Source organism: Spea bombifrons, chromosome 12 (assembly GCF_027358695.1).
Source record: "Spea bombifrons isolate aSpeBom1 chromosome 12, aSpeBom1.2.pri, whole genome shotgun sequence".
Taxonomy (NCBI): domain Eukaryota; kingdom Metazoa; phylum Chordata; class Amphibia; order Anura; family Pelobatidae; genus Spea; species Spea bombifrons.
Window position 1 is genome coordinate 27,343,373 of NC_071098.1, and position 26,916 is coordinate 27,370,288.

General features: G+C 43.1%; 2 protein-coding genes across 3 annotated transcripts; one reads left to right on the top strand and one right to left on the bottom strand.

Annotated features, from left to right (window-relative positions):
• Positions 1 to 9,323: 9,323 nt before the first annotated feature.
• Positions 9,324 to 20,058, top strand: LENG8 (leukocyte receptor cluster member 8). 2 transcript variants are annotated; one of them, XM_053452552.1, is made up of 16 exons: positions 9,324 to 9,710; positions 11,856 to 11,963; positions 12,298 to 12,463; positions 12,920 to 13,033; positions 13,397 to 13,510; positions 13,661 to 13,916; positions 14,979 to 15,144; positions 15,255 to 15,440; positions 15,690 to 15,962; positions 16,074 to 16,196; positions 16,423 to 16,714; positions 16,954 to 17,055; positions 17,148 to 17,216; positions 17,424 to 17,553; positions 17,674 to 17,881; positions 19,334 to 20,058. In XM_053452552.1, the coding sequence occupies exons 2-16, from the start codon at positions 11,926 to 11,928 to the stop codon at positions 19,494 to 19,496; spliced, it is 2,400 nt and encodes a 799-aa protein (XP_053308527.1). In that variant the 5' UTR covers positions 9,324 to 9,710; positions 11,856 to 11,925; the 3' UTR covers positions 19,497 to 20,058. The 2 variants fall into 2 exon arrangements, with proteins under 2 accessions (XP_053308527.1, XP_053308526.1); XM_053452551.1 differs by having other exon boundaries at positions 9,325 to 9,710; positions 12,917 to 13,033.
• Positions 20,059 to 20,828: 770 nt separating this feature from the next.
• On the bottom strand, positions 20,829 to 26,453 carry LENG9 (leukocyte receptor cluster member 9). Its single transcript, XM_053452555.1, has 2 exons — positions 26,269 to 26,453; positions 20,829 to 22,331 (listed from the first exon to the last, which is right to left on the bottom strand). Exon 2 carries the CDS (start codon positions 22,310 to 22,312, stop codon positions 21,020 to 21,022), a length of 1,293 nt encoding a protein of 430 aa, XP_053308530.1. The 5' UTR covers positions 22,313 to 22,331; positions 26,269 to 26,453; the 3' UTR covers positions 20,829 to 21,019.
• Positions 26,454 to 26,916: the final 463 nt, after the last annotated feature.

The window sequence follows — 26,916 nt, forward strand, 5'->3', positions numbered from 1 at the left end:
TTTTTTCGATCCAAAGGAACCAACGCCATTGTTTTTTGTTGAACGTAATTGCGGAACATTCTCGCTTTTATGGAATAAAAGACTAAAAGAAAAAAAAATTGGTAGGCGTCCTATGGATTTAAGTTCTACGTCGTATTCTCGATTCATATTCTTCATCGGAGTCCACCAAACGTTTTGGGTCTGGATTTCCTTCACCGTGGTTTTTAGCCATTGGAACCTCAACCAACACTCCCAATTTGCTACAAAAAACCCCCCCCACATTTTTTTCATAGTTTTCATCTCCGAGAATCAGATTAATCTATGCAAATAATTATATTTTTGTGCTTGTATAAGCGGGGGGAAAAAATTTTGCTTCCAAAATGTATTTCATATTGTATTTTTATAAATGTTCTTGCTGCATTAAAAACGTCTTTTGTCTTTTGTTTCGGTTCTAAAATACCAAAAATAATGAATGCAAAATGGCTTTTTTTTATTTTTTTGGCTAGGTTTAGCTAAGTTTTTATTACATTCCTGTAAGTTGTAACATTTAAGTTGTTTATTAAATGTGGACGTTTATATTAATACAAAGACTACTTGACGTTGGGAACACAATGAGTGATAAATGGTTGGCTCTAAGGCACTTGGCCGGATTCCTCCGTGGGTCATGGCATCTTATTCCTTTCTACTAAGGGGCGCACTCAACCTATTCTTTATTCATTCTAGCCCCGAATAAGACGGACCATTATACTCGCCAGAGGTCAGCTTCACAAGCGGTGACCCAACTGAAGACTTTAGAATAAAGCAAATCTATCACTTCTCTCTCTTCCTACAAACCTCGATGTTCTGACATTTGTTTCCGATTTCCTCTTTAGAAATCGACGCTCTAAATCCTTAGTGTTTCAGACAAACTGAAAGCCTTTTGTTGCTTCTATTTTTGTTAGAGAACTATGCTAGAATACTAGGCTATTCACCACACAACTTGAAGGAGACCTCACACCAGACTGTTTTTATTCCTAGGATCAGAGAGAGAGAGAGTCTTTAAAACCGCTCTAGCTTTGGCATAATGTTTTCAGGCAGCTGCATATCAGCCGTTTGTATGAGTTCTCGCTCCTTTATCTGAGCCCCGATTTTCTAGACAAACACCCTAACTCCTTATCATACTGTCTGTGGGAAAACGTAGAATTGCTCTGTCTTAATCACCCAACAAGACAACGTGACTAATGAAAGTCTACACATGGTGGACTTCATTAGCGTTGCTATAAAGCATCAGCTCGGTGTGGTGTTTGAGCAGGGAAAGTCACCCAAAATATCACATGACTGACAACAATGGCGGCCTCCATATTTTTAAATGAAGAAAGCCTATTGAAACAAAATATGATATAATTAAAAGAAATTAGATTTTTGTTAATGCTAACCTACATTGCTGTATACAGCGCTCAGTTTTAGGGATATGTGGGATTTCCCTTTTGAACTTCCATGGTAGTCTACATTCTAGGCTTGGAAGTACCATTTTATACACGTCAGCAGGTGAATGGATAAACATGCACATGGTTTATAGTCTGTATGGGTTCCTTATCTTTTATTACTGGGGCATAAATCATAAATGAGGACATGAGAGGGGACAGAACCCTAAAAGAACATTGTGGTGCTCCGCTTCAGAGCTTTACGAGGAGGCCATGTAGGAGCTGCAATGGGGGTCTTTTACAGCTCCCTGTGATGGTCAGGGGAGATCAGAAGCTGTGACCCACGATCCCTACTGCCCTCATTAACGAGACAACCGGATAATGCCCAAAAATCGGAATTGGCCCATGAGAAACAAGACATTTGGTTGGTATGGGTTCGACCCTTTATTTGTCCAGTTTCTTCTAACATCTGTAACGGGCCCATTGACCAGCAGGATAACACAGGGCCCGATCACCACTACCTAGAGGAACCATTGTTCTTTGGGCCAGTACAATACTCCTAATCTTTTTTTAAAACGGTTGCACAAAACAAACTCCGAACACCATGTGTGTGGACCTCCTTGGACCTCTGAAGGTTCCAAGGCAGCTGTGATGCCTGCAAATAACACATTATTCTTTATACTTTATTTGTAGGATAGGTGATTTGGAAGCTTTGGGTGTTTTGAGCTAAATCTGGTACTGCCACATCCAGCCTTATCCTCACGTTTACTAAAGACAATTCTCTCAATTGAGGAATTTGCTTAGTTTGAGATGTCCAAAGTTGATGTGCTTGACAGGGAAGATATTCTGGTAACCCTGAGAGCCTCGTAAGATAGCACTTTGAACACACTAATATACTCAGCGATCCTATATATAGAATTGTATACATGATCGCAGGAAGCTTGCCTCCCCCAAGTGATGGATGAGCACATTTTAGCTTCAAAACCCCCATTGCTCAGATGCCATGAACTCTAATTCTTCAAAGCCAAGCTGCTGAACAGTTGTTCGAGAAACTTCAGTGTGATTAATAATGGAACTGATATAAAAATTCCGAGCCTTCTTGTAAAGCAGTTATTCCGAGGCACGTCTAAATATACATTGTTTAAAAGAAAATCTCCGTGCCGTTAATGTTATAGTCATGTTACTGACTTCAGAAGTAATTCAGAGTAATTGGCAGGAGGCCATCACATTGGGGTTTATTCACTAAAGGGACAATTGGCAGGAGAGTCTCGCTTGACCATACATTATGAAGGACCACCTCTGGCAAGTGTCTCAGCAAGAAGAACTGAGCTTGCCCTGTACAATGTATAACTCAATGTGTATGGAGACATCAAGAAATCGTGCAGGTTAGCTATGCATACATTATACAGGGCCAGCCAAGGACTTCCTGCGGCAGAAGCTCACTGGAACTCAACAGACTTGAATATAATATACACGGTTTTGATTCAGACTTGTGGGGGAACCTGGCTTAGTTCATTTTAGGAGATATAGTGTGAACCCCCCCCCCCCGATGACCATACCTGGGAACTCTCCGGGTTTGACCCGGTGACTGCCGGGTGAGCGCTGGTCCCTGTGTTCTCCGGGTCAAGACCCGAATCCTCCGGGTCAAGACCCGAATCCTCCGGGTCGCAGGGGCGGGGTCTTGGCACGCCCCCGACGTCAGCGGGAACTCCCCCGATGTCAGCGGAACCGCCCACCGTCGTCAGTGTGCAGTCCTAGCTGCGTCCCGCAAAGTTCCCTGGTATGCCGATGACCCTCATTGAACTATATAATTATGTAATATTTTTTACCCACCTTGTTTAATATGACCCCCTCCTGAGAGATATACAAACCGATGCGTTTACAATATGCATTTCTCCTGGAAAAGGGGGACATCAGGGGACGAACTCGAGATTAAAGGAATTGGGTCCCAAGAAGGGACTGTCCCTCTTCAAAAGTGAAACTTGGGGGGGATTCTATGTCTCTTACTATGGCAGTGAATAAGAGATCTGGTAAATATTATGTTTTAAACACACAGGGTAGATAAAAAAGTCATTATTTAAAAAAAAAAAAAAAAAACATTTTTAAACCCAATATATATTGGACGTTTTTTGTACGGTTTATCGATTTATGTTTTTTCCTTTCTCCTGGTGACGGGTCTGTTTTTAGCAACGTTCCAGTCAGGTTTGTGACGTTTTAATCTAGAAAGGATGTTTGCCGTGGGGCGTTTGGGAGCAGGCGCCCCGTCATTTCACACAACTCGTTTTACTTGTCATTGTTGTTTCATCTGTACGCATTTCCTTCCCCGTCGGAATGAGAAAACCCTGCAATTTGTGCTGTAAAAATACCTTTTTTTAAAAAAATAAATGTTTGTTAAACCTCTGTAATCACGGCTCATTGAAGCAAAAGAAATCCGGCGGCTTCAATACCCCGATCCATTGACCGCTTTGCACGGTGTCAGCGGACGGGTTATAATTAACAAGGAGAATGTGTAAAAAAAAAAACACATACAAAAGGGGACTTTTTGTGGTCTCTGCAAAAGGGGAGGAAAAAAAAATCTGACAGAGCTGACAGTTTTAACATTCCTCTGCGTATGAGCCAGCTCAGTGTTTCAAGGCCAATTTGTTTACCGCCGTCTCTGTTTAAGGTCAGTGAGAACACGGGGAAGGATGCGGTTTCTTATCTCTATCCATTGACGGCCGCCATTTAGACATTGCTTGTGTTTGGAAACAAGGGAACCCTTTTTTCTTCACACTTGGAGCAAGGACTTCCACGGTTGAAAGGAGAGAAACTTTAGGAGGTGGAGGGGGCGCCCCTTTTTTGTCTATGATCGGCGGGCAGCGTTAAAAATAACATATGTTCCTCGTCACTTAGTCAAACCTCCTTCCGGGTTAGGAAAAGCCACCTGATCTATATTTACATGGATTCTTTAAACTTTAAAACCTCTGGCCTTTGGGTTGGGTTCCTTTTTCACATTTTAATGGTGATTTACCAGATTATTCTACAAATATAGGTTTGTGGAGAAGGGTGTGATCTTAAAGTGATCAACACAGGCTGGCACACCAGGCAAATGTCTACCTGGTCGCTGACCAACAGTAGCCTACACCTGGGAACTCTCTGGGTTTCACCCGGAGACTCCGGGAGAAGCGCCTCTTCTCCAGGTCGCCACCAGAAAACTCTGGGTCGTGGGAGCGGCACCGCCTTCCCTGCCCATTTCCCAATTCAACACCTGTGTGTCCCTCTACATCAGCGGGAACTCCCACCAAGATCAACTGGATCGCCCGCAACGTCAGTGAGACCGCCCAGGACTTCCTGTCTGCATCCTGCAAGCTTGCTGTGGTTTGCTCTGATGAAGGCCCTGTTTTTTGTGGTCAAAACGTTGACCCGGCTATATAATAAATGCATTAAATACATTTGTTTCCATATAGGATTGTGCGTAGGGATCATTTTTCTTCTTTTTTTTTTCTACTTGACCAACTACACCAGACTAAAATAAAAACAAGCATTAATCACAAAGCAACGGTGGCTCTAGGTGGCCACGAGGCCCTTATAATTTAAGAAATGCTCCACACAGGGCAACGGTCATTGGAATACAGTCCTCCACACACTGCTTACCCAGTCAGCATGTTGCTCACAGTATAGGCCCAAGCGTGTGCGTGTGGTTATATTTAGAATGCAGACAAAGGGTTCTATTCACTAAATAGAGAGTTTGCGGGAGAGTTTAACATTCCAGCTCCCTGATATCAGTTTACTTTACAGCTTCCTGGGTCTTTAACGGCTGAGGCAGGATTTAGCGCTGACCCTTTTCAAGTTTCTCCATACTGTCCGAGTAGATTAATATAATCCAGATTATGAGCGCCAGATGTCGTCTCAACGATTTACTAGCCTGGGAAAATGGATATTAGAGCGTAACAGGATATTCACTGATTGGGAATGTTAGTACATGACTTTGGAGCTTTTCCCCCCAAAAGTTCTATTCCCAGAAACTATTTAGAATTTGATTCAAAGGAAACAAAATGGTGGCTTTTTATTGGGTAAACAAGTATCTCTCAGCTCCATGAAGTATGGCGTCCATGACGATTTGCCTATTTACCCCACTACTAGCAAAGCTGCCACTCATTGAGTTGGTTCCTCACTACTAAGAGTTCATGCAGACTTTTTAGGAGCTACTTAAGTATTAAGGAGTTAAGATCTGGGCGTCCACGGGGTCTCGATTTCCTTATTTCAGCTTTAAAGTATAGATCAAAGGTATCAGGATCAAAAGGCCTGCCAGCGTTACTATATCTGTAATTCGGCGGTTGGGAGACACCAGAAAGCTGGAAGCCGTGGATCCAAATACTACGGCTAACCTCTAATTTAGGGTATTTCATATAAAACTCTCATACGCCTCTTCCTTGGCTGCTAATAAGACTATTTGGCAGGAGTTGTATTCTTATAAAAATCCCACCCTTGTGTGGCCCTCAAGGACTAGGGTCTCTAACCACTGGTTCCGATGTGTTTCTGGAATGGAACCTATTAACACAGGAGCAGCAGGACCACAAAATCCACCGGAGAGACCGGGCAGGGTCAGTGAGGGAAAGTAGGGTAATCTCTGCTTTAACCCGTGAGAAAAGGATCTTATTTCTCTTAGGTAGGACTGGAGTGGATATCATGGAGTGACAGAGAGATAGGAACCGCAACTCGTTCTTCAGTCTGAAAAACTACTTCGGTCAACTGGCCTCTGTCTAAGAACTATAGTGCCGAGGGCTGATTAAACATGGAACCATCTTGTTGCCACAATTTGAGATTACAAACAAGTTAGCAAAAGCGACAGATTCCCACGAAAACACATGTTCTGTAATGTCTACTTCACATTTATAATTTGCACCCACAGGTAAAATTATAAGGTGATCAAAGCAGGAAATTACAAGGATTGTCTGCCGTCTTCAGGCCTGTGCCGGCAAAAATAAAAGTGCTGTTCCAGCAAGAGCTTATTCAAATTACTATGAGAATTACCCGTCTTGGTGTTAGCCGGGTGCTATGGGTGCTGGGAAGAATACTTTCTGCACACAAAAGATAATGCATGTTATTAATGTTTTTTGCCCCATTAAAATGCCCTGCCCTTAGCTGCCCCTGTCCGAGAGCTTTCAAGAGCCAATGGAAGGCAGCACTGCCGTCTAGTGGTTAAAATGTGCTTACAACATATATATATATATATACATTACCGTTCATGGAAAACAATTACATTTCTAACTGTAACATAATTACAAAAGGGTTTTCTAACCATCGATTAGCCTTTTAAACTTAAACTTGGATCAGCGAACAACGTGACATTGGAACACAGGAGTGATGGGAGTGATAAAGGGCCATTGGATAACAGGAGTGATGGGAGAGATAAAGGGCCATTGGAACACAGGAGTGATGGGAGTGATAAAGGGCCATCGGAACACGGGAGTGATGGGAGTGATAAAGGACCATCGGAACACAGGAGTGATGGGAGTGATAAAGGGCCATCGGAACACAGGAGTGATGGGAGTGATAAAGGGCCATCGGAACACAGGAGTGATGGGGGTGATAAAGGGCCATTGGACGCCTATGAAGATATTTCATCAAAAATCAGCCGTTTCCAGCTACAATAGTCATTTACAAAATTAACCCCGCCTGTGCTGGACACAATTTTCTTTTCTTTAAAAAAAATAAGTAAATTTCACGGTGACCCCAAGCTTGTGAATGGTAATGTATTTATTGTGACAAAAAGGTTTTTATTTTTTTTATTATATCATATATATATATTTCCGATTCTCTCTTTTTCATGTGTTGAAAATTGCGTGTGGGACTGGTAATGACAAGATGGTTGCCAAGGGCGTGCAGGCTTAAAAAGAAATACCACGTGCCCTTACCCTAAAGCTCTGGGCAAATACACTGAGCAAATAAGACAAATCTGAGCTAATACACATAACTCTATATTTCACTTTATTCTCACAGACCAACCAAAGAAATGATGCTACCAAAAAATCTTTATTATTTTTATTACTTTATATTATTATAGCATTTGTATTATTATTACTTTACATTATTATTACTTTAATTATTAAATCATTTTATTATTATTAGTTTATATTATTTTATTATTTTTTATGCTGTTTTGTGCACTGAATGGCAGATTTCGGCAGCTACTAGTACCTGATCTGTTACAAAGCCTTGTTGCCGAGACCTTGAGCAGCGATGATGAACGGGATGATGGCTCGACTCTAGGTTTCCGGCTACTAAATGCCACTCATGTTGTTCACACTTTACAAAGAAATACATGCAGACAGAGTCTTAAAAACGGGGAGATCGGCAAGAGTGTGTTTTTTCTTATTATGGACTATATAATAATATATATAAGGCTGGCACCTCCTGGTCAGGGGGCAGATAATGCCAAGTGGGTGCCACTTGCCCCCTCCACATTCATGTTAACACACATTTACACACATACACTCATTCTCACACACATTCATTCTAACACACACTCATTCATTCTAACATGCATTTACACACACATTCATGCTAACACATTTACACACATACACTTATTCTCTTACACACACATTCATGCTAACGCACATTCCCACTCACACACACAAACATTCATGCCAACACGCATTTATACACATACACATTTATGCTAACACACATACTTATACATAACTCTCACATGCATACATACACACATTCATTCTCACTCCACCCTCCCTTACCCTCTCACTTACTCACTTACTACCGCCCTCATACCCGGTCTCACGCAGCTTTCTTTACCTTACGTAACCCGCTGCGATCACGCCTCCCGGGACCAGCTCCTTGCAAAGAATTTTGGACCGACCTGGGAAGTAATTGCCCCCCCCTCCCTGCCCAGCTCTCCCGTGACTATATGTAACCCTATTGTGTGTAAATGCCATTAACATAAGTGGTGAGCTAACGAAGCAAACTATAATCCAATTAATTGTTTTTTTTCCAGACGTGGCTATTAATGCCCAGACAGAATACATTGTTATGCGGCGACACATCATCGGTTCCGGGTACTTTACATCACAGATAAGCAACGAGGCTTGTATCTTCTCGAGTAACGATCGTGAGTCATCGGGCATTCCGGAAATTCCCAGAAACATGCTGTAAACATGTGTGAGACGTAAGTCATCCGCACATCCTCAATAAAACCCATCGTCTCCTCTACACCCCAATGTCATTCCTCCGGCAGCGTGTCATGCACCTCGCACCGTTAGCATGCCCCTCTCCGGGCATCAGTGACATAAATGGATATTCAGTGGAACTGCACCTTTAGGGCTACCCAGTGCCGCCTGTAGCAGACATATCCATATCTATGAGGGAGTTGTCTTCCACAAAACCGGTCCCTGGTGCCAAAAAGGTTGGGGGACCACTGGTGTACAGTATGTACACACTGCCAGATGTCAGTATGTCCGGCTCGGAGAAGACACTGGACGAGAGAGAGACATTTAAAGACCTAAAGGCGTTTAAGAAAGTGCAGGAGGGATGTTTATTTCAAAGGAGGAGAGACGTCACAAGAGACCAGAATGTAAAACTAGAGGGTCCAAGGATTAGATGGAAAGCTTTACTTTATGGAAAAGGTGGTAGATAAGTGGAACGGCCTCCCAGCAGAGGTGGTAGAGGCTAATACAGTGAGGGGATTTAAACATAAATGGGATAGGCATATGGCTCCTGAAGCTAAGACGAGACCAACGACTGATTAAGGTCTGAGTCTTTATATTTGTCTTTCTATACACATTATTATGACCTGTCCAATTTGAAGAAGAGACCTCTTAGGTCTCTTTTTTTGTGTTGGCCCAATGAAAAGCACAAGGGAAGACGAGACAGTGCGAGCATCCCCTACATGCAGTACCCCGCGAATCCACAAGAGGGCACTAAACTCCACGAGCGGCTGCTGGGCTCTCTCGCTGGTGCCGTGTGTAAGCAGCAATACCATTGGCTGTCGCTCAGAGTGAAGGGCTGGTTACGTGTTGCGGCGGAAAACACTTCCTCGGAAAGACGAGCGGGCGCCATTTTCTGTTCGTGCCGCCGTCGCCGTCATTGTTCAGTCTCTATAGTCCGAGTGAGATTCGTTGCTGAGTTTGCGCGAGCAAAGGTCGGGAGTCCGTTAACGGTCACCGTGTGCCTGGTCTTCTCATAAGAGGGCTGTGAAGATTGACGGAGCCACCAGCAGCCCGCACGCCTGGAAGCGGGGCTGTGGGCACTCCCCATTTGGCCGTAGGGCACTCGGTAAAGGGACGGTGGCCTTCTACTCCATGTTCCTGCAGCCTGGGGCGAACGTGTGAGGTAATAAGGCGAAGCTAATGACCGGCTGCGGTACACGGTGTAACGGCTACTGCAGCCGTGTCATGGTGGGGCGGTGTAAGGGGCAGTAAATGGCGGCCTATAGGGAAGTGCAATGGCTTCAGGCTCAGGGGACCATATTTAATGTATAACGTTATAGTGGAGAAAGGTTAAAGATATGAATCTACGGCTAGCACTTTGGCCCATAACTGCTCGTTGTAAGTAGAACGCGGTCTGTTTATACTTTTTTGGAAAGAAGTAACTTTTGTAGCCATTGGCTGTATTCAGAGACATGTAGGGATTCCTGATGTATTTTAATAAATATTGGGGGTGGGGGTTACGTTTTTTTTGGATATCTCCCATTTCTTATAGCAAAACATAATATTTATTATATGTCCGGCAGCCGGACAGGTCCTTTACACAGAAATACTCCTGGAAAAACATCTCCTATAAGCTTGTTGGGTCCGGACACTTGTAACTTTTCTGATTGTTACAAAACATCTTTTAGGAGAAACATTCCTCCAGCCTAAAAATGTTTTTTGCTGATACAGCAGGATACCTCACGGGGATCGGGGAGGACTAAGACAGTATAAGATAAGGATCCTCAACAAGCTGTTTCTTATCTCTCTTATCTTTCTAAACAACACGCAGACATTTATTTACAACAGGGCTTTATAGAATTATGTAACCGCTATAGTTGGTATAGGAAGTATATGTGGGTGTGTGTGTATATATACCGTATTTGCTCGATTATAAGACGAGGTTTTGAAAAATACCCCTCGTCTTATAATCGGGGTCGTCTTATAATCAGACCCTTAAATAGGTCTGACTAAATAGGTACGACTAAGATCCAGATCCCCGCAGCTGCAGGGGACCTGGATCCTCCTGTCTCGCCCGCCCCACTTACCGGTGCTTCTGAGTCCCCGGTGTGCAGCCGGGGCAGTGTCTAGATGTCTACGCAATTCGTGTAGACAACTTACGCTGCAGCCGGAAGGAGGTGCGGCTAGCGGCGGGGGTTGTCTGCGTCCATCGGCTGTCAGAGTTCCCGGCACTGGTGCGGGGAATTCTCTCTGACAGTCGGGGAAGGTCTGCGCGATGGACGCACACAAACCCCCGCTGCAAGCCACACCTCCTTCCGGCTGCAGCGTAAGTTGTGTACGCGAATCACGTAGAGCTCTACACACTGCCCCCGGCTGCATGACAGGGGAGTCAGAAGCACCGGTAAGTTTGGGGGGGGGGCAGGGGAGTGTTAAATGGGGGGCATAAGGCATTTCTGGAGGCAGAGTGTTCTATGAAATGCCTTTTAACCCCCTTAATGCCACTCTGCCTCCAGAAATGCCTTTTTAACGCTCTATACGCCACTCTGCCTCCTGAAATGCCTTAAACCTCCCTATATGCCACTCTGCCCCATAATATGCCTTTTAACCCCCTTAATGCCAGAGTGGCATATAGGGGTATAAGGCATTTCTGGAGGCAGAGTGGCACATAGGGGGTCAAAAGGCATATCATGGGGCACAGTGGCATATAGGGGATATAAGGCATTTCTGGGGCAGATGTGCATAACTGGGGGGGGCAGGTTGGGAAATAAAACCTAAATATTTTTCTTAATCATAGCTTTTATTAAAAAAAATAGTTTACATGAATTAACATTTACTGGTAAAACTTTTTTCCTATAGGGTCGTCTTATATTCAGGCTTTTTCTTTTTTTCCTAAATTAATATTCAGATTTCGGGGGCCGTCTTATAATCAGGGTCGTCTTATAATCGAGCAAATACGGTGTGTGTGTGTGTGTATATATATATATATATATATATATATATATGTATATATATATATATATATATATATATATATACATACAATTATACACGTTATGGTGTGAGTTGGGGTTTATTGGCACAAATTAGTTCTCTGTAAGGGAATAAAAAAAACAAACTACTTTTGTTCAAGTATTACAGTCCATTAAGAGAAATGTAAATGTATGAAGAGGATAAGGGGGGGCAAAGTTTGACTGGTGTTACCGGGACATCAACACGTTTGCTTTCTACATTTGTGTCTCCTCAGGCTTAACCTTTGCTGTTTCTCAGATGGGAAACTGACTCGAGCTGCTCCTTGTCACTAACTATAAAGGACTTTTTGTTGTTGCAGCTCCTGTTACCCACCAGAAAAGCAGCGGGGGCTTCCGTGTTGGATCCCAGACCCTTTCCAAACTTTTCTAATGGCTACCAACCTGGGCGAGCAGCTGAATCCTGAATGGTGAGCTTAGTAACCCAATCTTACTTTTTTACCGTATGCAAAAAGGTGCAGGCTTTCTTTATCGACCTTCCTCTGCCTCCTGTCCTAAAAACAAGGCCCTTTCTACATTGTTCCTTGCACATGCTCGGTAGAGCTCCCATTCTATCGAGGTCAGTGACCGGTGAGCTTACAATCACATTAAGCAGCCGCCAAGTGCACGTATGCTATCGGATTACTTATGTAGCGCTCACATACGTGCGATTGGCTGTTGCTTCGTTGACTTGGTTTTCTTAGTTGAGGTGCTTCACTTTGTAACGAGTCACGGTCATTCTAAATATTTCCTTTTTGTTTGCAGGGTCCAGCAGTACACGGCAGGCAACACCAGAGATAACGGAATGGAAACGCCAATGCATGAAAATCCGGAATGGGAAAAGGCCAGACAGGCCCTGGCAACAATCAGAAAAGACAATACTGCATCTGCAGGCGGCAAAGGAGCCGCAAACGCGCAGGCAAATTCCCAGGTACCCTATCTGGCTGCTCATCCCAACCGCAAAGCTCTCGTCTCTCTACTACGGGTTTAGTAGCTTCTCCGGGGCACAGCGGCTACCGGTCACCTGTTCCTCTCTGCCTTTGGGTGGAACCGTGCTGAAATGTTTAACAATTAAAACGGATTTCCCTACAAGCAATAAACCTGACCTATTACTGGAATATGTTGGGTACTGTTTATACAGAAGAGGAAATAATTGGGTTTAATGCCTTGATGGGGTTTATTATAAACCCTTCTTGTCCACACTGTTTTCAGGAATCACTTTAAACACATTACGTATTAATGCTGGCTTCGCTGTACGATGGGAGATTAGCGCGACATAATCTGCATTTAATTCTGCGAGCAATATGTCCGGGTATTCAGAAATACACACTTACAATACTGAAACGGGCTGATTTCACTGCTTATTGTGCTTTTTTTTGTTTAGCAGTATCCAGCACAGCCGGGCGATGCAGCCATGCAACAACAACAACAGCAGCAGCAGTATTACCAGTGGTACTCCCAGTACAACTACAGCTACCCCTACAACTACTATTACCCCATGGTAAGCATCGTGTAACCGCTCTCCTGCATCAAGGCAGCTTTCCACGTAGCGGAATCGAAGTTCTGGAAATATTTGTGATGAGCTCAGTGCAAGCGAATGTCCCCTCATTGAGTTTTATTTCTGTTTAAGATTTTATTTTAAGGTTGTTGTTGCAGGCTCTCAGAATTTATATAATGGCGTCAGTTAGAGTAATACTAGAACAACGTACATATGTCTTGCATGCTTTATTGTTTTTAACTGTTTTAGCAGAATCCACTTTCCATAAGCATGTTTTAGACCCGAAGTGGCTGAAGCTCCTGCAGCTCGTCTGACGCTCGGTTTAACCTGTCTGTGTGTTTAATTTGTCTTTATGAACTGTTACAGAATATGTACGGCGGTTACACGGCGCAGGCACAGTATGGCATGCCGGGACAGTACCAAGGCGCAGCTGCCCAACAGTCACAAGCCGGTGGCCACCTCCAAGGCAATCATAACCAGGTACGCTGCGGTGACGCTCTTTTCCACAATCTTTTTTTGTTTTGTAATTCCAATAACTTTACCAATACCCCCATTTGTAAATGTAATGCGGTCTCCTAAATAAGCTATGTTAGTAAACTGTACGAATCATTGTTTTCTTAATGTTTGTAGCCTCCTGTCCCTGGATTGGAAGACGGCATGTCTTATTCCAATCCTCAGCCTCAAGTGTCTGCATCCAACAACCAGCCTGTATCGCATCACCAACACATCAATCAGAGTCTGACTCAGATGTGTCTTCAAGCGTCATCGAATAACCAGTCTGCCCCGCAGCTTTCCTCCTCGAATTCAAGCAACAATTACAATCAGCATTCTTACAACGAGGCGCCCAACAAGAAGAAAGGCCAGCAGCTGTGGAATCGTATGAAACGTAAGCAAAGCGCGCCTCCTTATTTCTTTTCGTCACGGGCTGTCTTCCAAAAACTTTACGGGCTGGCTACTGGTCATGCCAATTGAAATTCTTAGTTCTTAGTGTTGTATTCCCATCCCGAGGAGTTGCTGCCTGTGACTTCTGGGGGGGGGGGGCATCCCCTTGCAGTACGCGTCAGCAAGGTTGGCATCGGCAGTCTGACCCTGTTAAAATTTGTAAAGATGGCAACTTTATTGCCTACCTGAAGCATAATCGATTTCAAGATTCAAGAAGTCTTCTCTTCCTGAAGCTTAATGCCTGAAGAAAAGATCTCGATACTCTTGAAAACATACATTCTGTTATCTTTTCCATGGTAGAACTCTATACCTGTTAAGATAACAGGACTGAAAATCCAAACCAAACAAGCTGCGTTTATATGGAAAAAGGGCAGTTTGTTTCATGGTTCAGATCTACACAGTACTTTATCCAGATGTGTATAACAGAGTATATTGTATTTCTCTGAGCCCGTTGGATTGCTCGGTGTTCGGCTATCTGTCCTGCACTGAGATAAAGGCTCTGCATACCTTCTAGCCATTCTAATGACTTTCATAGTCCAAGCAGTACATGTGCTCATTAATGAGTCCTTGATTATACCCTCTTCTGATTTAGCACTTTGGAATTCAATTTTTATAATAGTTTGGAGGACGATCACTTTCTATCACTCTGGCATTAAATTAACCCCTTAATGACAAAGCCCATACATGTATTGTTTTCAATGGGTTTAGGGACCGGCCATTGTCCTTAAGGGGCTAAGTACATTTTGTAAACCTTTTTATTTTTAAAATAACTGATAATTTGTACTGTAGATTAGCTATCTTGCCCACTCGTCTGAGGATTTAGTGAAAGGTACTGGCGGTATTAAGCGGCCTGCAGCGTTCTAATCGGTGACTAAATAGTTTTTGCTGTAAATCTGCTATACTGTGTTTTAACCAATGTAGCTGTACAAGAAGCAAAGCCAGAATTAATGTATATATTTGAGACTTTAAAGGTGTAAAAGAAAACTTATCTTAATTTTCTTTGCAGAGGCTCCTGGTTCTGGAGGTCTGAAGTTTAATATTCAGAAGCGTCCTCTTGTAATGACAAATCAGAATTTTGGGTCTTCTGAGCACCGTGGGAATAATTCTGGGCAGCAGCAAACACACATGCATAACCATCCATTACAGCAAACCGAGAAGGAGCATGAGTCCAGGTAATGGTGGCTTCCACCCTTTGTCATGTTGGGCAACGTTGCTTATTTTATTTTATGTATTGCCAAATGCTATTTCCCCAGAAATGTACTTTTGATTTCTGTTCTCCCAGCAATCCAACTGCAAAGCCAGAAGACTGGCCCACGGCCATGAAAGAATATGTCCAGCGCTGCTTCACGGCTTGTGAGACGGAGGAAGATAAAGACCGCACAGAGAAGCTGCTTAAGGAAGTCTTGCAAGCCAGGCTGCAAGATGGATCAGCCTACACCATCGACTGGAGCAGAGAGCCACTGCCGGGGTAAATCACTGTTACTCTCATCATATGTATATACAGCAGCGTTTATAAACCCCGACCCTGACATTAGCGAAGCCCGTGTCTCTTAAACGCTTTATATCTCGTGTTATGACTTTCAAGTTAAAAACTATGAGTTTTTAGTGTTCCTTGTTACCCTGGAGCTGGACCTCTACGGTTTCATACTGTTTTGAGTTTAAGTTGTGTCCTGGTCCATTGAGTTGTATATTTATCCAGTCGCATCTTGTTTTCTAGCAAGGATACCGTAAAAGAGAGCCCCAAGAAGAAGCGCTGGGAACCGCTTTCCCTCCAGTCCCACCGTGGAAGCACCATTACAGTCACGCAGTCTCCCAGGGGTGGCGGGGCCAACAATAGCATCGGAGCCCTAAGAGGCCGCGGAAGCGCTTTTCCTACAAAGTTTGGGAACAGGAACGTCTTCATGAAAGAATCCAGCTCGTCCTCGAGCACAGGATCTCGGTCAAGGTCCAGGTCGCCTTCACGCTCTCCTCACAGGAGGCACCGTCGCAGGTCAGAAACAGATGGCTTTCTCACCTTGGTTTCCAGTTATCTTTTTTTTGTGAATATTTTCACTTAATAAAATAATACATTATAATTAATGTTATTAATTATTATTAATAGTGATTCAGACTCTGACAGTAGCTCGTCTGGAAATGAAATACATGCCGGCGGCCGAAAGAACTTCCAGAAAGGTCGTGGTCGAGGCGGACACATGGGTCGAGGGAGGATGCAAAGGGGCAAAAGGTGAGTAGGGGAAAGATGCAGTAAGACAATCTTCATTTGGTTATTGTCCAACTTGTCTTAACTTTCCAACAAGTGTATTTTTTTAAGCTCAGCCTAGGCTGTATTGACCTGAGCTGGTAGGCTGTTCCATGTATGTAACACCCTCACATTAGAGTAAAACACGCATCTTACTAGGTATAGCCTGGATTGTAACCGTTCCCTTTTGTGAATATTTATTTACTGCTAGAAATGATCAAGGCTTTAACAAGAAAAACCGTAAGAAGAACGCTGCCATGGATTTCGAGGACCCGGATAAAGAATTTAAAAAGGAGAAGCGAGCGGCGCGCTTCCAGCACAGCCACGGCCCCAAGAAACTACGCCTCGAGCCCCTCGTGTTACAGATCAATAACTTAGACTCCACGGGGTCCGAGAGCCTCGACTGGAACGAGCTAAAAATTGTCGGCACCAGTCAGGATATCACCAAAACTTACTTGCGTCTGACTTGTGCTCCTGACCCATCGACCGTGAGATCAGTCCCGGTAAGATTCCCTTTGCGCCCCCCCAATCATTCTTAAAACTATCATATGGTTTGAATACACAGAGAAGTCATGTTTGTATAATCATATTGAGTGCAAAGGCTTCAGTTGAAAAGTTTTCCCCTCATTGTCACATTCTGGGTTCGTGGGGCTCTTTCCGTTAAACGGGCAGATGAAGCGTTTCAGCCCATTGCAGCTTCGGAAGCAGGAGTTTCTCTAGCGTTGTGTTCTCTCGCTTACAGGTACTGCGAAAGTCCCTGACAATGGTGAAGGCTCACTTCCAGGACAAGCAGGATTACGCTTTCGCCTGCGAACAGCTAAAGTCCATCCGCCAAGACTTAACGGTACGTCTTTGTGAGGAACTCTCGGTCTGTTACTGTTTCTGTGCTCACCCTTCGACAGCATAGTCTTTATAACATGTAAACCTTCTTGGCAGGTCCAAGGAATTCGCACCGAATTCACCGTCGAGGTGTATGAAACGCACGCACGGATCGCGCTGGAGAAGGTACAGCTTTAAATATATTTAATCTATTTACATATCATGCTTCATCTTCGCCAATATAAGGGCTCGATGGTTCTGCTTGGTCCAATATTGTCGTAATGGAAAACGTTCTCACAATGCAATATTAAATCTTTAGTAAAGGTTAGTTCTAATACGTTGGACCTAACCAGGTAATCGGTTAATGATCGGCGTGTGTTGTGTAATTTTTAGGGTGACCATGAGGAATTCAACCAGTGCCAGGCGCAGCTGAAGTCTCTGTACGCAGAAAATCTCACTGGGAATGTTGGCGAGTTCACGGCTTACCGAATCTTATACTACATCTTCACCCAAAACTCTGGAGGTCAGAATGTTCTCGATATATTCTAGTAGACAGTTGTAATCTCAACATCCGTACAATGACGTAGCAATATTAAAACTAAAAAAGGTTTTTTTTGTTTTTTTTTTCTCCCCCCTGTTGTAGATTTAACAACAGAGTTGGCGTATCTGACCAAGGATTCGAAAAAGGACCCGTGCGTCGGCCATGCACTAGCCCTTCGGAACGCTTGGGCTCTTTCAAACTACCACCGCTTTTTCAAGCTTTATCGCGAAGCCCCGCGCATGTCTGGGTATCTCATCGACAAGTTTGCAGAGAGGGAGAGGAAGGCTGCCCTTAAGGCCATGATTAAAACGTATGTGAAGGCCGACATACTAGCGACCCTAATAAAGCCCGCTTTATTTATTTTTCAGTTCATCGCAGCCTGGCTGGCTGTCTGCATTTCCAGTGCTAGTTCTAGACGTCTCCCTTATTTTATTGGGGAGTTTATTTTCTTACGAGATGTGTAGCCAAAACTAGAAAAGACTGCGAAATCCCTAATTTTTAAATTGTAAGCTTTGCTAGGAGAGCTTTTCCCCCCTTCGGTGTGAGATCAATCACTCGCAGTACTTGGAAGGGTTTAATTGCACTTGGATGTAAGCCTGTGTAGAAGTGTCATGATGGCTTTCTTTAAAGGGATAAGAATGTATAGGCAACTATGGGGTTCTAGCTGTCTGATTCCACTTTGAGGCTCTATATAGTCGCTAGCCCCTTATTCCAGCCTTAGAACTGGGCTAGTAACTTATGTATTAGTGGCGGGTATTCCCTTAATGTACTTGTATTTTGCCGTTTTTAGTCATTTGTGAGTTTTGCATGTGGCAGGTATGTATAAACCCAACTCCAGATGACTGTCAGACGTTTCGTTCATGTAGCTTTCTCCTAGAGTAGGGAAACCTCGATAGGTTCTTGAATTTATACGGTTTGCTGATCCATGTCCTGTTATTACTATTCTCGCCAAAGCAGGTTTTTATATCGCTAAATATTTTTGTACCTGACCACCATCCTAGGCCAGTCAGGCAGCCAAGGCTCCTAGTTACTTTTTGGCTGCCCCCCCTTGATGTGTAAATGTTTGTCTAATACCATGAACTATAAATGTGTAGTGTACATTTTTTTTTTTTTTTTTTTTTTGCTCTATACCTTTCTCTCCTCAATGCAGGAACCAGTCAACCGAATTTGCTAGGTGTAAATGTATAGATCAAATAGAAGAGCTGTATCAGCTATCCAATCTGGTCTTCTGTGCCTGTAAGCTTAGTTTCAGAGGCCTGTTTGCTTTTGTGATTCTGTTGTAAATAAGAAATATGAGATGGGATGCCCTATTTTGTAACATCTAAACTAAATGCCAACGCTTTATGAACTCGTTACAACTTTGCCAAAGCAAACAGCTGCCGGTCCCAACAGCCTGAATACATCGTTACTTGACCAGATTTAAACAGGGCTCACTCCGCTTACAGATGCGTATGAATGACACAAATGTCACGTTAAGTAGCATTTTTTAACCCATAATTTCTGAACAGTAGCCTGTTTCTCTTCACGTATCCAAAGCAATATGACATTAACCATAGGCTGTAAGATCTAATATAATTGCTTAATACTGAAATGATACATCTCGTTTTCTCATTGCCTTAAGCATTTAATGTTTACATAAGGTGGGTATATATATATTTTTGTCATATTTGTCACATGCTTGTGTTAATTATTCTAACGTGTCTCTCTTTTTTTTTCCCCCACTCCTTTCCCTCCACTGCTTTGCTGCTGCTTAATTCTTTAGTTTTCGGCCGCTGCTCCCCGTTTCCTACGTTGCGTCAGAGTTGGGCTTCGAGAACGAGGAGGAATGCCAGACTTTCCTGGCTTCTCTGTCTCTCGTGTATGCAGGGAACGACGCCACCAAGATCGACTGCAAGCTGAGCTTAGCGGTCTTGCCAAACTTCTAAATTCTCGTTTTATATACATATATATCTATATATCCGACTACGCAAATGTGTTGTAGAACACATGTCTATGCTCACACCAAGTGTGTAAAGAAGATCACATTCAAGAGTTTCCGTACAAATGGCCAGCATTTGCAATCCCCTGCCTCTGGATCAGAGGACAGAATGGTGCGGCCACTTGCTTGTTAAGCAAGTTTTTTTTTTTTTTGGCAGACAGATTCGTTTTGCCATAAAAAATAAAGATTATCTACAAAAAACCCATCCGGTCCTGGGTGACTGTCTTCTGCTGGCGAGGAAAGTGCTATATCTATTGTATATATATTTATATATAGTACTTACATCTCGGAAGCGACCGGCGTCCAACCCCAGCGTCACACTTATCAGATACAGTGTTAGGGTCCAACGCTCCTTGAGTTTGGTTAACAAATATGAAGTGTTTTCATACCGCTTTTTATAGAGTTTGGCTGGAGAACTTGACCCAAACGGCCATTTTTTTATAAAAGAAAAATGCGTTAACAAAGCACCTTGTAGACAGAATCCGTTGCTTGGTTTAGCTTCTGTAGGTGAAGTTCCTCTTCGGAGAAAAAACCATAATCACGCAAATTGAAAACCTAACCACCATTATCCAAATTTAGCAGAGTCTACGTTAAAGAAGCTATTGTATATTTGTTAATATCGTTTTCATTTGTACTTTTCTTTTTTTTTTTTCGTGTTAACACTGCTGTAAATGCTTTTGTGATGCCGATAATAATGGAAACTAACGATGTTTCAGTTTCTTCTCTCTTTCTCACTCGTACAAGCCTCTGTCCATTTGCTGCACAAAGAAGTACAAAGATGTGGCTCTGGAGAGAAGGCGACACTCAGAGAAAAGCCAGCTCTGCTAACGGGAGAAGTCAAATTAAGCTTCACACGCTCCAGTATCTGGCCAAAAATAGAGACTCTTGCCTTCCAAACGAACTTTTTAACATCCAACACGTCTGCAAAAAAAGTCTAAAAGCGTACGAGAAGACCACTTTATCAACCACGTAGAACCCCTGCCTCCTGGAACCCCGTCAGCAGTGAGAAGATCTTACATTTAACACTTCCTTGTTTAATTTGGTACCACGTATATATATATTTGTTTCTTCCCATCCCTACCCCCATCTTTTTCTTTCGTCTTTCTCTTTCCCTCGCCTATCGTTCCCTTCTAAGTGCTCTGTGTCCCCCCCCATATCAGCAGGTAAATATTAAGTTTGTCCCGGTCCTAACTTTATTTTCTTCACCTTTCAGAATTCTCGGTATTCTTCCCCTTAAACACCCCCCACACACGCACACTTTTTCTTTTAACCCCCCCCATTTGTTTTTTTTTTGAAGATGTACTGCTTTAATATTGCGCAATACCGAGCAGCTGATGGTCAATTGCTCTTTCTTTGCAGATGTTTTAAGTTTCTCCCCCCCTCATTAATAAACTCATGATTCAGTGATTTGGCTTCTGTTTTATTTAAACCAGTGAATGTTAAAAGCAATAACAAACAGGGCACTTGGTTTTACTGTTCAGAATCTCCGCATAAAGAGATTTCCAACGGCGTGGTATAAAAGCCGTCGGAACGGCGTGAACTGTTGTTTAAACAAAAGCTAATGGCATCGACAGGTTGCGCTCCGAAGCTGGTAACGTTGGTGTGTCCGTAAGCATCGTAAGATAAGGAAAGGCTGGGTTTTTTCTTTAAAATGTTGCGTGGAACCTTGGCTATAGTGACGTGCAAATTGTTGCCAGGAGGTTCGATCACCGTTAAACCTTTGCTGCTAAACCTCCCGTTTAGGACTTGTACAAAGTTGGTCAGCTCTGGTATAGAGGTCGGCGCCATGTAGAGAATACGAGAATGGAAATCCTTTAGTCCTTCAAATTGAAGAATTAAGTTCGGAGGAAGGAGTTGCCGAATGTCACTTCTCAGGTCTTCGACCACCGAGAGGGCTCTCTGAATGTCCTCAGGACTGTCCAGATGCAAGAGACCAAGCGTCAAGTGCAGAGCTGCTAAAGGGATACAGAATTCGGCAATGTCTGGATTCCATTTCAGCAGTTCTTCTTGCACCTTGTTTGCAGAGCATCTCACATCTTCACTGCCAACACGAACAGCAATGAAGTGAGTTGGCCTCAGTTTTCTAAAGTTGTGGTTACCTCCGAGGTGGTCGTCATTGACGTTCTCCACCTCTCTAACCAAACCATCAGACTCTTCTTCTGACGTAAGATCCTCTTCCATTTGCATCAAATCTTCGTAGTGGTCGATGACATCGAGAATTGTCATACCGCTTCCCGTCGAGCCGAACACGTTATCTACCCGAGTGGTCTTGTCCCATACCACCAGACGTTTATATTTGAAGTACTGAATGCGGTGTTTGGGAATGGCGAGCACGTCGTGGCTTACCGATGCCAAGTCTTCCCAACTAAATTCTGAGAATGGCTTTTCAACGATACCTGTGAACCTATCGAGATAACCAATTGAAAAGTGTTCCTTGGGCAGCATAGCATCCCACTGAATCCGGGATATAACGTCTGTGGCTGTTTTCATAGGTGGTTTCTTTCCCTTCGGCGCGGATGCGCTCTCCCCTTTCTCAGCTGTTTTTGTACTTAAAGTACATGAGGCTTCGGGTTGTCCGACGTGTGGGTTTCTACACCTTTCTCCAAATCTACAGCGTCCCAAGAGAAAGAATGGGCATGGAGCGCTCTCTGGGAGCTTCTCGGATTCTGCTGCTCCATCAACTTCTTTTTCTGTGGCTGGGTTTTCCGGCGTGGATTTGCAGTGCTCTACAATGGAGTCGTCTTCTTTGCCACTATCATCCATCACGGCGGTGCAGATCACGCTAAAAGAAGAAAAAAAGCTACATTTAGAATATTTTCAATATGTTAGACATTTTCTGTATTGCACTTTATGGTATATTTTAGGGCTGTAGAGCTCGTAGGATATGGGGAACTTGCACCCCTCTATTCGTCATTGGTCATTGTTTGGGTTTTGCCATTTCTATGCATAACATCATTGTAAAGCAGTCTGAGTCAAGAGAGTAACCACCCAGAGCTATAAACATCTATAATTTATATATTTGACTTATATGGCTCCAAACATTTCGGCAGAGCTTCTTACAATACGTAAACTTAATGAGTCTGACAAAACTACAACGGACGGATTAAGACAAACCGATACCAGACTTGTGAAATCGCATCTGCGTTAAGTCTAATTTTAACAAAAATCTTTATTAATTTGTATGGATGTCCAAAAACGAGAAAAGAACCCCCAATGAAACAACCGAAAAATTGGAGAAGCGGGCGAAGACAGAAGAACGAGAAGAGGCAACGGAAGAAGCGAAGAAAGGGGGACAGTCACACGGAAGTGATCGGCGGAGACGGTAGGAAGACATTCAGAGAGAGTGAAGGACAAATGTTGTCCAAACTGAAAGTGCTGAAAACTAGATTTGTCCCCCCAAATACGAAGCAGATAAAATGTAACTGTTTTTGACGCATCTGCACAAGTCTAACCGATAGATTAGGTAAACAGGGTCCTGCTCGCAAGCTATAATTGACGATGGACATGCTGTACACGGTGGAATAGCAATTAATTATACAATCCCTATAAAAGAAGCATTTTTGAAAGGAAAATGGCATTTTTATATACATTCATTAAGTTAAAGCCATATTTAGGACCCATTCCTCGTTGAATTTCTTGCATTAACTAATGTGTGCGGTCAAAAACATTGGCCATTGTAGAATAAAAAAAAATCTCTGTACTCGGCTAAGTTTTCTCCTAACATGTCTTGCTGTTTCTTCAGACGGGGGGCAGACTGCCCATGGGTGTAGGAACTGGGGGGGGGTATCTCCCCAGCAAATCATGCAGGGGGGGACTGATAATGAAGAAATGACCCATATGAGGGGAGGAAGGGAGGCACTCGCCTGAAGCGCAGCCGGCAGAGGAGAGAGAGGCGCGGCGAGTGGTCATGTTTAAGGATTAAGGTGACAGGGTGGGTGGTTTGGGGACAAAGATGGCTAAAGCTAGGCTGTAATCTGGGTGCTGGTCAGGTTCTATGTGGGCAGTGTGGATGCCAGGGCTGGCTTTGGGGTGTGCAACCTGTGATCTATGCCTGTAATTTAGGGGCTTTTATCTACTGGTTTTACATGTGATTTCCAGTTTATTTATACTTGCAAAGCTGGGTTTGTGTGTTATTCTGTTGATCCATATCTGCTACGCTATGTTTTCATCTATTATTTATCTATACCTGCAAACACAGGGTTTGTATGTTTTATTCAGTTGATCAATATGCGCAGTGCTGTTTCCATGTGTTTTTTGCTTGATCCATACCTTCAGTGCCGAGTTTACATGTAATTTCAAGTTGATCTATACCTGCAAAGTTGGGTTTGTGTGTTATTTTGATGATCTATACCTGCAATGCTGTTTCCATACATTATTATTGTATACCTGCAGATACAAGATTTATATGTTTATTTTATCTATACCATCAATCCTGCCTTCACATGTGATTTTCAATTGATCTATACCCGCACAGCTGGGGTTGTGTGATATTCTGTTGGTCTATACCTGCTATGCTATGTTATGTTTCCGTACATCATGTATGTATACCTGCATGTATAGATGACATGAATATTTGCAAGCGCTGTTTACATGTGTTTATTTGATCTATACCTGAAGTACATGGAGTAAGTAAAAGAGAGCTATGGCTTAGTGAATGAGGGCACAAGGGACACAGGGGAGAGAACATGTCAAAGTCATGGTGGTCTCACAGTCAACCCCTAATCTGTAGTCAGGTTTTTGGGAGTGGTTGCATGCTAGGGAGCGTGGAAGGGAGCCCAAGGAAATGCTTGCCTAGGGTCCAATTTTTCAATATTTAAAAAAATGTTTTTGTTACAAAGATTAGCTGTTTTTGATATTGAAAGCGGTATCTGATGGGGGAAAATGCTACCCCCCCCAGATGTCCCCCAACCCCCTTTAAAGAATAATGCATATTTAAGCACTTACCTGAGACTGCCCAGCAGCAGCCATCGTCCCCTCTCCTAGATAGACTGAAGCATGCTCCATTAGTAGGCATAGAGAGTTAAGTCCCGACACCTGGACTTACATCTTACCCATAATTCCCAGGAGTAAGTGGGGTTCAGAGGGGTCATGTAACGTTGCATTGCGTTCACCCATGGGAGTAGCACTAAGGCTTTGCAGGTTAAGTGAGTTGCTTGTGTGTATGTGGGCGCTTTAGTGTGTGAACATTTGTCTTTGGGTGTTAGTGTGTGTCTGCGTATGTGAAGATGCATCTTTGGGTATATTAGTGTGGGTTTTTGGGTATGTTAGTGTGTGTCTTTTGTTAGTTTAAGTGTTTAAGTATGTTTGTGTGAGTGTCTGGGTGTATGTAAATGTTGAATGTCTAGTTGCGTTGGTGTGAGTGTCAGTGTTAGGAAGTGCGTCTGGGTGCGTTAGTGTCTTTGGGTATTTTAGTATGTGCGTCTTTGTCTATGTTATTGTGTGAACATGTCTCCTTGTATATGTTAGTGTGTGTGTGCGTGGGGGGTATTTTAGTGTTTGAACATGTCTGAGTATGTTGGCGTGTGTGCCTGGTTATGTGTTTGTCAGGGTATGTGTGTATCTTTCTAGGTATGAGAACATGTGTCTTTGGGTATGTTAGTGTGGATATGCTGGTGCGTGTCTGGGTATGTTTGTGGGAGTGTGTAGTTGTGTTGGTAGAGTGTTGCTGAGTGTCTGGTGTTTGAATTTTGAATGTCTAGGTGTGTTGGTGTGAGTGTGGCTGGGTATGTTAGTGCATGTATGTGGGGGGTATGTGTGTGTGGATGTGTGTTAGTGTTATGTGCCTGTGTGTGTTATTGTTGAATGTCTGGTGGTGTGAGTGTGCGTTAGCGAGTGTGTCTTGGTGTGAAAGTGTGTGAACATGTGTCTTTGGGTATTATAGTATGTGTGTCTGGTTATGTTAGTGTGTGTTTGTGTATGTAGGGGGTATTAATGTGTGAACGTGTCTGGGCATGTTAGAGTGTGTATCTGGGTATGTGTGTATGTGTCTTTGAGTATGTTATTGTGTGTATCTGGGTATGTGTGTATGTGTCTTTGGGTATGTTATTGTGAGTGTCTGGGTATGTTTGCTTGTGTGTGCCTGGTTGTGTTAGTTTTTATTCATTATCCATCACAAATAAAAAAAAATAGCACCACCATATTCCACAGCGCTGTACAATAAATAGGACATAACACAGAATAACTTTATAAGAAGTTTAGAATGTATTATGGGGTGAGACCCGATCACTGACTGTTAAAGCTTAAGATGCTCGTTTTCTCCCCTCTGGGGGTTTAATCACAAGAACCATCTTTAAAGAACCCTTTTCAATTAGTAAGGCAAGAACCTGTGCTTGCGTTAGTATCACATGACGATTAAGCATTCCCTCAATAATTATTAATGAGCCGCAAGTCGACATGGCGAGAAAAAAAAAAAATCTTTAAATACATTAACCTGTCGTAGGAATGATACTAGTATATTATAACATATAAAATATATTAGTACTCAATATAATATAATATTTCCTAATCAGTTGAGGCAGTCATGGGCTGATCCTCCTGTGCTCAGAAAACATTGTGCTGCGCTACTGAATATGATGGCGCTATATAAATCAATAATCATGTTAACGTTAACAATTTCACCTCAAATTCACCAAAATTCATAATAGTGATGATCGATATCCAATTACTAAAGAAGCAAACAATGTATTTCATTAACATGCGCATGTATAAAAGATCGTTACCCTCTTTCACGGCGGTTGCTCGGACTCCAAACTCTGTTGCTCCTTCGTTGTTAGACGATCATAGAGCGAACTCTTTATATCCTAGTGTGACTTGACAAATTTGTTGCGAATGATGTCATTTTGCTTAGTTACAAAACATTGTACCGAAAGCAGGAAGCAACAAAACCATAAAGCATGGGGAGTGGGGAGCGAGCAGTGCTTTCTGGGATACTTGCTGTATACGTGTGAGCCACAAGAGGGCAGACTCCTCCTACATTAAGTGCTCATCTAATCTATGTATGACATCATCTGTTAAACCTGATGATTGAATTATTAAGTACAACAGCTAGTTATGTCATGTCAATACTACCCAAATGTCCATATTTAAAAGGGACGCTGTCCTTTTCTAGGAGGTCGGAATATTTGCTGGGTATGAGGGTATCGTGGGGTTCTACAGCCATAAAAGCCATAAAAATGTGTATAGAAACAGCAGGAAATGGGTTTATATGAACAATGTATTACTGGGGCTGTTAGGGCAGTAGAACCCTGTGATACCCCCATACCCAGCAAACATTCCGGCATCTGAGAGAAGAGGGACAACAGAGGAGGAAAGAAGGACTGAGGGGTTTAGGGCCCAGAGAGTGATTGTCCCTCTAAAAGAGGGACAGT

Coding starts and splice junctions, on each gene's coding strand:
- LENG8 (XM_053452551.1), top strand. CDS start 11,926: ATGGCTACCAACCTGGGCGAGCAGCTGAATCCTGAATG. Junction 15,145..15,254: donor GAGAAGGAGCATGAGTCCAG/GTAATGGTGGCT, acceptor CTGTTCTCCCAG/CAATCCAACTGCAAAGCCAG. Junction 15,441..15,689: donor AGCAGAGAGCCACTGCCGGG/GTAAATCACTGT, acceptor CTTGTTTTCTAG/CAAGGATACCGTAAAAGAGA.
- LENG9 (XM_053452555.1), bottom strand. CDS start 22,312: ATGGATGATAGTGGCAAAGAAGACGACTCCATTGTAGAGCACTGCAAA.